This window comes from Mustelus asterias, chromosome 26 (assembly GCF_964213995.1).
Source record: "Mustelus asterias chromosome 26, sMusAst1.hap1.1, whole genome shotgun sequence".
In the NCBI taxonomy this organism is placed as follows: domain Eukaryota; kingdom Metazoa; phylum Chordata; class Chondrichthyes; order Carcharhiniformes; family Triakidae; genus Mustelus; species Mustelus asterias.
In genome coordinates this window covers 41064189-41076232 of record NC_135826.1, presented here as the reverse complement: position 1 = coordinate 41076232, position 12044 = coordinate 41064189, and the positions used below count along the sequence as shown (strand labels likewise).

The 12044-nt window shown below is 45.0% G+C and overlaps 1 protein-coding gene across 1 annotated transcript in view; it reads left to right on the top strand.

The window, feature by feature from the left end:
- The window catches only part of ano8b (anoctamin 8b), an 89813-nt gene that overhangs the window by 76181 nt on the left and 1588 nt on the right, over positions 1 to 12044 (top strand). Inside the window, exons 15-16 of the mRNA XM_078198554.1 lie at positions 3011 to 3202; positions 8100 to 8231. Coding sequence (XP_078054680.1) covers positions 3011 to 3202; positions 8100 to 8231 — 324 coding nt within the window. The remainder of the gene's footprint in view (positions 1 to 3010; positions 3203 to 8099; positions 8232 to 12044) is intronic.

The following is a 12044-nucleotide window of genomic DNA, read 5'->3' as shown; positions in this document are numbered from 1 at the left end:
GTACAGTAACAGCACAGTAACAGTGCCGTGTACAGTAAGTGCAGTAACAGTGCCGTGTACAGTAACAGCACAGTAACAGTGCCGTGTACAGTAACAGTGCAGTAACAGTGCCGTGTACAGTAACAGTGCAGTGACAGTGCCGTGTACAGTAACAGTGCCGTGTACAGTAAGTGCAGTAACAGTGCCGTGTACAGTAAGTGCAGTAACAGTGCCGTGTACAGTAACAGTGCCGTGTACAGTAACAGTGCCGTAACAGTGCCGTGTACAGTAACAGTGCCATGTACAGTAACAGTGCAGTAACAGTGCCGTGTACAGTAACAGTGCAGTAACAGTGCCGTGTACAGTAACAGTGCAGTAACAGTGCCGTGTACAGTAACAGTGCCGTGTACAGTAACAGTGCAGTGTACAGTAACAGTGCAGTAACAGTGCCGTGTACAGTAACAGTGCAGTGTACAGTAACAGTGCAGTGTACAGTAACAGTGCAGTAACAGTGCCGTGTACAGTAACAGTGCCATGTACAGTAACAGTGCAGTAACAGTGCCGTGTACAGTAACAGTGCAGTAACAGTGCCGTGTACAGTAACAGTGCAGTAACAGTGCCGTGTACAGTAACAGTGCCGTGTACAGTAACAGTGCAGTAACAGTGCCGTGTACAGTAACAGTGCAGTAACAGTGCCATGTACAGTAACAGTGCAGTAACAGTGCCATGTACAGTAACAGTGCAGTAACAGTGCCGTGTACAGTAACAGTGCAGTAACAGTGCAGTAACAGTGCCGTGTACAGTAACAGTGCCGTGTACAGTAACAGTGCAGTAACAGTGCCGTGTACAGTAACAGTGCAGTAACAGTGCCGTGTACAGTAACAGTGCAGTAACAGTGCCGTGTACAGTAACAGTGCCGTGTACAGTAACAGTGCAGTAACAGTGCCGTGTACAGTAACAGTGCAGTAACAGTGCCGTGTACAGTAACAGTGCAGTGTACAGTAACAGTGCAGTGTACAGTAACAGTGCAGTGTACAGTAACAGTGCCGTGTACAGTAACAGTGCAGTAACAGTGCCGTGTACAGTAACAGTGCAGTAACAGTGCCGTGTACAGTAACAGTGCAGTGTACAGTAACAGTGCAGTGTACAGTAACAGTGCAGTAACAGTGCCGTGTACAGTAACAGTGCAGTAACAGTGCCGTGTACAGTAACAGTGCAGTGTACAGTAACAGTGCAGTGTACAGTAACAGTGCAGTGTACAGTAACAGTGCCGTGTACAGTAACAGTGCAGTAACAGTGCCGTGTACAGTAACAGTGCCGTGTACAGTAACAGTGCAGTAACAGTGCCGTGTACAGTAACAGTGCCATGTACAGTAACAGTGCAGTAACAGTGCCGTGTACAGTAACAGTGCAGTAACAGTGCCATGTACAGTAACAGTGCAGTAACAGTGCCGTGTACAGTAACAGTGCAGTAACAGTGCCGTGTACAGTAACAGTGCAGTAACAGTGCCGTGTACAGTAACAGTGCAGTAACAGTGCCGTGTACAGTAACAGTGCAGTAACAGTGCCGTGTACAGTAACAGTGCCGTGTACAGTAACAGTGCAGTAACAGTGCCGTGTACAGTAACAGTGCCATGTACAGTAACAGTGCAGTAACAGTGCCGTGTACAGTAACAGTGCAGTAACAGTGCCGTGTACAGTAACAGTGCAGTAACAGTGCCATGTACAGTAACAGTGCAGTAACAGTGCCGTGTACAGTAACAGTGCCGTGTACAGTAACAGTGCAGTAACAGTGCCGTGTACAGTAACAGTGCCATGTACAGTAACAGTGCAGTAACAGTGCCGTGTACAGTAACAGTGCCGTGTACAGTAACAGTGCAGTAACAGTGCCGTGTACAGTAACAGTGCAGTAACAGTGCCGTGTACAGTAACAGTGCAGTAACAGTGCCGTGTACAGTAACAGTGCCATGTACAGTAACAGTGCAGTAACAGTGCCGTGTACAGTAACAGTGCCGTGTACAGTAACAGTGCAGTAACAGTGCCGTGTACAGTAACAGTGCCATGTACAGTAACAGTGCAGTAACAGTGCCGTGTACAGTAACAGTGCCGTGTACAGTAACAGTGCAGTAACAGTGCCGTGTACAGTAACAGTGCCGTGTACAGTAACAGTGCAGTAACAGTGCCGTGTACAGTAACAGTGCCGTGTACAGTAACAGTGCAGTAACAGTGCCGTGTACAGTAACAGTGCAGTAACAGTGCCGTGTACAGTAACAGTGCAGTAACAGTGCCGTGTACAGTAACAGTGCCATGTACAGTAACAGTGCAGTAACAGTGCCGTGTACAGTAACAGTGCCGTGTACAGTAACAGTGCAGTAACAGTGCCGTGTACAGTAACAGTGCCGTGTACAGTAACAGTGCAGTAACAGTGCCGTGTACAGTAACAGTGCCATGTACAGTAACAGTGCAGTAACAGTGCCATGTACAGTAACAGTGGTGTACAGTAACTTAAAAGGAACAGTGCAGTGTACAATAACAGTACAATGTACTATAACAGTGCAGTAATGATGCAGTGTACAGTAAAAATGCAGTGTACAGTAACAGTGTGGTGTACAGTAACAGTGCAGTAACAGTGCAGTAACAGTGTGGTGTACAGTAACAGTGCAGTAACAGTGTGGTGTACAGTAACAGTGCAGTGTACTGTAACACTGGATAGGGTGTGTTAGTGAGGATAGCCACTGGGCCAGTGGGCGCCTCATTGCGACCTCTTTGTTTTCTTTCTCTTTTTGCCACGACTCATTCCAGCTTCACTCTCTCTCCCACTTTCTGTCCTTTCATTTTCACCAACAACAACTTGCTGAGGCTGAGCAAGTGTTTGACACAGATTCACCATGACCTGCTGACCTTTGTACTCTCAACCTCGAGTTACAAGCCCAGGATCCCATTGGCCGGTTGAGTCACTTTCTCTCGCTGCATGCCTCCCTGAATAATTTGTGCACAGATTCTTAAAAGCTCCCTTTGCTCTTTCTTTCAGGACACTTTCCAGGATTACCAAGAGATGTTTATTCAGTTTGGGTATGTGGTTCTGTTCTCCTCAGCATTCCCCCTCGCGGCGATGTGTGCCCTCATCAATAATATCATTGAGATCCGCAGCGATGCCTTCAAACTGTGCACTGGCTCCCAGAGGCCCTTTGGGCAGAGAGTCGACAGTATTGGTCAGTGGCAGGTAGGACCGGCATTCACACTCATCCACTCAGTGCATCACTTGCAGGAATGTGACTTTTAGATTGTTTCTTAAAGCATAATAGTATCTACTATTCTCCATAATATACACGCGGGCTGCTATTCTCTATAATATACACGCGGGCTGCTATTCTCCATAATATACACGCGGGCTGCTATTCTCTACAATATACACGCGGGCTGCTATTCTCCATAATATACACAGGGGCTGCTATTCTCTATAATATACACAGGGGCTGCTATTCTCCATAATATACACGCGGGCTGCTATTCTCCATAATATACACGCGGGCTGCTATTCTCCATAATATACACGCGGGCTGCTATTCTCTATAATATACACAGGGGCTGCTATTCTCTATAATATACACAGGGGCTGCTATTCTCTGTAATATACACAGGAGCTGCTATTCTCTATAATATACACGCGGGCTGCTATTCTCTATGATATACACAGGAGCTGCTATTCTCTATAATATACACGCGGGCTGCTATTCTCTATAATATACACAGGAGCTGCTATTCTCTATAATATACACAGGAGCTGCTATTCTCTATAATATACACAGGGACTGCTATTCTCTATAATATACACAGGGGCTGCTATTCTCCATAATATACACAGGGCTGCTATTCTCTATAATATACAGGGGCTGCTATTCTCTATAATATACAGGGGCTGCTATTCTCTATAATATACACAGGGGCTGCTATTCTCCATAATGTACACGCGGGCTGCTATTCTCTATAATATACACAGGAGCTGCTATTCTCTATAATATACAAGGGGCTGCTATTCTCTGTAATATACACAGGGGCTGCTATTCTCTACAATATACACAGGAGCTGCTATTCTCTATAATATACAAGGGGCTGCTATTCTCTGTAATATACACAGGGGTTGCTATTCTCTATAATATACACAGGGACTGCTATTCTCTATAATCTCCACAGGGGCTGCTATTCTCTGTAATATACACAGGGACTGCTATTCTCTATAATATACACAGAGACTGCTATTCTCTGTAATATACACAGGGACTGCTATTCTCTATAATATACACAGGGACTGCTATTCTCTATAATATACAGGGGCTGCTATTCTGTATAATATACACAGGGACTGCTATTCTCTATAATATCCACAGGGACTGCTATTCTCTATAATATACACAGGGGCTGCTATTCTCCATAATATACACAGGGCTGCTATTCTCTATAATATACAGGGGCTGCTATTCTCTATAATATACAGGGGCTGCTATTCTCTATAATATACACAGGGGCTGCTATTCTCCATAATGTACACGCGGGCTGCTATTCTCTATAATATACAGGGGCTGCTATTCTCTATAATATACAGGGGCTGCTATTCTCTATAATATACACGCGGGCTGCTATTCTCTATAATATACAGGGGCTGCTATTCTCTATAATATACAGGGGCTGCTATTCTCTATAATATACAGGGGTTGCTATTCTCTATAATATACAGGGGCTGCTATTCTCTATAATATACACAGGGGCTGCTATTCTCCATAATATACACGCGGGCTGCTATTCTCTATAATATACACAGGGGCTGCTATTCTCTATAATATACAGGGGCTGCTATTCTCCATAATATACACAGGGACTGCTATTCTCTATAATATACACAGGGACTGCTATTCTCTGTAATATACACAGGGACTGCTATTCTCTATAATATACACAGGGACTGCTATTCTCCATAATATACACAGGGACTGCTATTCTCCATAATATACACAGGGACTGCTATTCTCTATAATATACACGCGGGCTGCTATTCTCTATAATATACACAGGGACTGCTATTCTCTATAATATACACAGGAGCTGCTATTCTCTATAATATACACAGGGACTGCTATTCTCTATAATATACACAGGGACTGCTATTCTCTGTAATATACACAGGGGCTGCTATTCTCTATAATATACACAGGGACTGCTATTCTCTATAATATACACAGGAGCTGCTATTCTCTATAATATACAAGGGGCTGCTATTCTCTGTAATATACACAGGGGCTGCTATTCTCTACAATATACACAGGAGCTGCTATTCTCTATAATATACAAGGGGCTGCTATTCTCTGTAATATACACAGGGGTTGCTATTCTCTATAATATACACAGGGACTGCTATTCTCTATAATCTCCACAGGGGCTGCTATTCTCTGTAATATACACAGGGACTGCTATTCTCTATAATATACACAGAGACTGCTATTCTCTGTAATATACACAGGGACTGCTATTCTCTATAATATACACAGGGACTGCTATTCTCTATAATATACAGGGGCTGCTATTCTGTATAATATACACAGGGACTGCTATTCTCTATAATATCCACAGGGACTGCTATTCTCTATAATATACACAGGGGCTGCTATTCTCCATAATATACACAGGGCTGCTATTCTCTATAATATACAGGGGCTGCTATTCTCTATAATATACAGGGGCTGCTATTCTCTATAATATACACAGGGGCTGCTATTCTCCATAATGTACACGCGGGCTGCTATTCTCTATAATATACAGGGGCTGCTATTCTCTATAATATACAGGGGCTGCTATTCTCTATAATATACACGCGGGCTGCTATTCTCTATAATATACAGGGGCTGCTATTCTCTATAATATACAGGGGCTGCTATTCTCTATAATATACAGGGGTTGCTATTCTCTATAATATACAGGGGCTGCTATTCTCTATAATATACACAGGGGCTGCTATTCTCCATAATATACACGCGGGCTGCTATTCTCTATAATATACACAGGGGCTGCTATTCTCTATAATATACAGGGGCTGCTATTCTCCATAATATACACAGGGACTGCTATTCTCTATAATATACACAGGGACTGCTATTCTCTGTAATATACACAGGGACTGCTATTCTCTATAATATACACAGGGACTGCTATTCTCCATAATATACACAGGGACTGCTATTCTCCATAATATACACAGGGACTGCTATTCTCTATAATATACACGCGGGCTGCTATTCTCTATAATATACACAGGGACTGCTATTCTCTATAATATACACAGGAGCTGCTATTCTCTATAATATACACAGGGACTGCTATTCTCTATAATATACACAGGGACTGCTATTCTCTGTAATATACACAGGGGCTGCTATTCTCTATAATATACACAGGGACTGCTATTCTCTATAATATACACAGGAGCTGCTATTCTCTATAATATACAAGGGGCTGCTATTCTCTGTAATATACACAGGGGCTGCTATTCTCTACAATATACACAGGAGCTGCTATTCTCTATAATATACAAGGGGCTGCTATTCTCTGTAATATACACAGGGGTTGCTATTCTCTATAATATACACAGGGACTGCTATTCTCTATAATCTCCACAGGGGCTGCTATTCTCTGTAATATACACAGGGACTGCTATTCTCTATAATATACACAAAGACTGCTATTCTCTGTAATATACACAGGGACTGCTATTCTCTATAATATACACAGGGACTGCTATTCTCTATAATATACAGGGGCTGCTATTCTGTATAATATACACAGGGACTGCTATTCTCTATAATATCCACAGGGACTGCTATTCTCTATAATATACAGGGGCTGCTATTCTGTCTAATATACACAGGGACTGCTATTCTCTATAATATACACAGGGGCTGCTATTCACTATAATATACACAGGGACCGCTATTCTCTATAATATACACAGGGACTGCTATTCTCTATAATATACAGGGGCTGCTATTCTCTATAATAAACACAGGGACTGCTATTCTCTATAATATACACAGGGACTGCTATTCTCTATAATATACAGGGGCTGCTATTCTCTATAATATACACAGGGACTGCTATTCTCTGTAATATACACAGGGACTGCTATTCTCTATAATATAGACAGGGACTGTTATTCTCTATAATATACACAGGGGCTGCTATTCTGCATAATATACACAGGGACTGCTATTCTCTATAATATACAGGGGCTGCTATTCTCTATAATATACACAGGGACTGCTATTCTCTGTAATATACACAGAGGCTGCTATTCTCTATAATATACACAGGGACTGCTATTCTCTATAATATACACAGGGACTGCTATTCTCTATAATATGCACAGGGACTGCTATTCTCTATAATATACACAGGGACTGCTATTCTCTATAATATACACAGGGACTGCTATTCTCTGTAATATACACAGGGACTGCTATTCTCTATAATATACACAGGGACTGCTATTCTCTATAATATACACAGGGACTGCTATTCTCTATAATATACAGGGGCTGCTATTCTCTGTAATATACACAGGGACTGCTATTCTCTATAATATACACAGGGACTGCTATTCTCTGTAATATACACAGGGACAGCTATTCTCTATAATATACACAGAGGCTGCTATTCTCTATAATATACACAGGGACAGCTATTCTCTATAATATACACAGGGACTGCTATTCTCTGTAATATACACAGGGACAGCTATTCTTTATAATATACACAGAGGCTGCTATTCTCTGTAATATACACAGGGACAGCTATTCTCTATAATATACACAGGGACAGCTATTCTCTATAATATACACAGGGACTGCTATTCTCTATAATATACACAGGGACTGCTATTCTCTGTAATATACACAGGGCTGTTACTATTGTCTTACTCCTAAATATGATGGAGAGTGAGGCTGATCTTGTACTGGATGTTACTGCGGCGAGCTAATCCAATGCCTGTCGCAGGCGCGCTGTTCCAGTGGCGCTACACTAACGCAGCAACGTTGTGGATCCACTGAGTTTGGTTTCTTGCTGTTTCCCCACAGAGTGTCATGGAGACGATGGGGGTGTTAGCCATCATCATTAACTGCTATCTGATTGGACAGTGTGGACAACTGCAGCGCCTGTTCCCCTCACTCAGCTCCGAGATGGCCATCATCCTCGTGGTGATCCTGGAGGTAAGGGGGGAAAATCAGAGCCAGAGAGAGGGAAAGTGTGGGGTATATCAGAGTGTTACAGTGAGGGGTGTGGGGTATATTAGAGTGTTACAGTGAGGGGTGTGGGGTATATCAGAGTGTTACAGTGAGGGGTGTGGGGTATATCAGAGTGTTATAGTGAGGGGTGTGGGTATATCAGAGTGTTACAGTGAGGGATGTGGGGTATATCAGAGTGTTACAGTGAGGGGTGTGGGGTATATCAGAGTGTTACAGTGAGGGGTGTGGGATATATCAGAGTGTTACAGTGAGGGGTGTGGGATATATCAGAGTGTTACAGTGAGGGGTGTGGGGTATATCAGAGTGTTACAGTGAGGGGTGTGGGATATATCAGTGTGTTACAGTAAGGGGTGTGGGGTATATCAGTGTTACAGTGAGGGGTGTGGAGTATATCAGAGTTTTACAGTAAGGGGTGTGGGATATATCAGAGTGTTACAGTAAGGGGTGTGGGATATATCAGAGTGTTACAGTGAGGGGTGTGGGGTATATTAGAGTGTTACAGTGAGGGGTGTGGGGTATATCAGAGTGTTACAGTGAGGGGTGTGGGGTATATCAGAGTGTTATAGTGAGGGGTGTGGGTATATCAGAGTGTTACAGTGAGGGATGTGGGGTATATCAGAGTGTTACAGTGAGGGGTGTGGGGTATATCAGAGTGTTACAGTGAGGGGTGTGGGATATATCAGAGTGTTACAGTGAGGGGTGTGGGATATATCAGAGTGTTACAGTGAGGGGTGTGGGGTATATCAGAGTGTTACAGTGAGGGGTGTGGGGTATATCAGAGTGTTACAGTGAGGGGGTGCGGGGTATATCAGAGTGTTGCAGTGAGGGTGTGTGGTATATCAGAGTGTGACAGTGAGGGGGTGCGGGGTATATCAGAGTGTTACAGTGAGGGGTGTGGGGTATATCAGAGTGTTACAGTAAGGGGTGTGGGGTATATCAGAGTGTTACAGTGAGGGGTGTGGGGTATATCAGAGTGTTACAGTAAGGGGTGTGGGGTATATCAGAGTGTTACAGTGAGGGGTGTGGGGTATATCAGAGTGTTACAGTAAGGGGTGTGGGGTATATCAGAGTGTTACAGTGAGGGGTGTGGGGTATATCAGAGTGTTACAGTAAGGGGTGTGGGGTATATCAGAGTGTTACAGTGAGGGGTGTGGGATATATCAGAGTGTTACAGTAAGGGGTGTGGGGTATATCAGAGTGTTACAGTAAGGGGTGTGGGGTATATCAGAGTGTTACAGTGAGGGGTGTGGGATATATCAGAGTGTTACAGTGGGGGGTGTGGGATATATCCGAGTGTTACAGTGTTGGGTGTGGGGTATATCAGAGTGTTACAGTGCGGGGTGTGGGGTATATCAGAGTGTTACAGTGAGGGGGTGCGGGTTATATCAGAGTGTGACAGTGAGGGGGTGCGGGGTATATCAGAGTGTCACAGTGAGGGGGTGCGGGGTATATCAGAGTGTTACAGTGAGGGGTGCGGGTTATATCAGAGTGTGACAGTGAGGGGGTGCGGGGTATATCAGAGTGTCACAGTGAGGGGGTGCGGGGTATATCAGAGTGTTACAGTGAGGGGTGTGGGGTATATCAGAGTGTTACAGTGAGGGGGTGTGGGATATATCAGAGTGTTACAGTGAGGGGGTGCGGGGTATATCAGAGTGTTACAGTGAGGGGTGTGGGATATATCAGGGTGTTACAGTGAGGGGGTGCAGGGTATATCAGAGTGTCACAGTGAGGGGGTGCGGGTTATATCAGAGTGCGACAGTGAGGGGGTGCGAGGTATATCAGAGTGTTACAGTGAGAGGTGTGGGGTATATCAGAGTGTTACAGTGAGGGGGTGGGGTATATCAGAGTGTTACAGTGAGGGGGTGTGGGGTATATCCAAGTGTTACAGTGAGGGGGTGTGGGGTATATCAGAGTGTTACAGTGAGGGGGTGTGGGATATATCAGAGTGTTACAGTGAGGGGGTGCGGGGTATATCAGAGTGTTACAGTGAGGGGTGCGGGTTATATCAGAGTGTAACAGTGAGGGGTGTGGGTTATATCAGAGTGTTACAGTGAGGGGTGTGGGGTATATCAGAGTGTTACAGTGAGGGGTGTGGGGTATATCAGAGTGTTACAGTGAGGGGTGTGGGATATATCAGGGTGTTACAGTGAGGGGGTGCAGGGTATATCAGAGTGTCACAGTGAGGGGGTGCGGGTTATATCAGAGTGCGACAGTGAGGGGGTGCGAGGTATATCAGTAACACAGTGAGGTGGTGTGGGGTATATCAGAGTGTTACAGTGAGGGTGTGGGGTATATCAGAGTGTTACAGTGAGGGGGTGTGGGGTATATCCAAGTGTTACAGTGAGGGTGTGGGGTATATCAGAGTGTTACAGTGAGGGGGTGTGGGGTATATCCAAGTGTTACAGTGAGGGGGTGTGGGGTATATCAGAGTGTTACAGTGAGGGGGTGTGGGGTATATCAGAGTGTTACAGTGAGGGGTGTGGGATATATCAGAGTGTAACAGTGAGGGGTGTGGGTTATATCAGAGTGTTACAGTGAGGGGTGTGGGGTATATCAGAGTGTTACAGTGAGGGGTGTGGGGTATATCAGAGTGTTACAGTGAGGGGTGTGGGATATATCAGAGTGTTCCAGTGAGGGGGTGCGGTGTATATCAGAGTGTTACAATGGGGGGTGTGGGATATATCAGAGTGTTACAGTGAGGGGGTGTGGGATATATCAGAGAGTTACAGTGAGGGGGTGCGGGGTATATCAGAGTGTTACAGTGAGGGGTGCGGGTTATATCAGAGTGTAACAGTGAGGGGTGTGGGTTATATCAGAGTGTTACAGTGAGGGGTGTGGGGTATATCAGAGTGTTACAGTGAGGGGTGTGGGGTATATCAGAGTGTTACAGTGAGGGGTGTGGGATATATCAGGGTGTTACAGTGAGGGGGTGCAGGGTATATCAGAGTGTCACAGTGAGGGGGTGCGGGTTATATCAGAGTGCGACAGTGAGGGGGTGCGAGGTATATCAGAGTAACACAGTGAGGTGGTGTGGGGTATATCAGAGTATTACAGTGAGGGTGTGGGGTATATCCAAGTGTTACAGTGAGGGGGTGTGGGGTATATCAGAGTGTTACAGTGAGGGGGTGTGGGATATATCAGAGTGTTACAGTGAGGGGGTGCGGGGTATATCAGAGTGTTACAGTGAGGGGTGTGGGATATATCAGAGTGTAACAGTGAGGGGTGTGGGTTATATCAGAGTGTTACAGTGAGGGGTGTGGGGTATATCAGAGTGTTACAGTGAGGGGTGTGGGGTATATCAGAGTGTTACAGTGAGGGGTGTGGGATATATCAGAGTGTTACAGTGAGGGGGTGCGGTGTATATCAGAGTGTTACAATGGGGGGTGTGGGATATATCAGAGTGTTACAGTGAGGGGTGTGGGTATATCAGAGTGTTACAGTGAGGGGTTGCGGGGTATATCAGAGTGTTACAGTGAGGAGTGTGGGGTATATCAGTGTTACAGTGAGGGGTGTGGGATATATCAGAGTGTTACAGTGAGGGGTGTGGGATATATCAGAGTGTCACAGTGAGGGGGTGTGGGATATATCAGAGTGTTACAGTGAGGGGGTGTGGGATATATCAGAGTGTTACAGTGAGGGGTGTGGGATATATCAGAGTGTCACAGTGAGGGGGTGTGGGATATATCAGAGTGTCACAGTGAGGGGGTGCGGGGTATATCAGAGTGTTACAGTGAGGGGGTGTGGGATATATCAGAGTGTTACAGTGAGGGGGTGTGG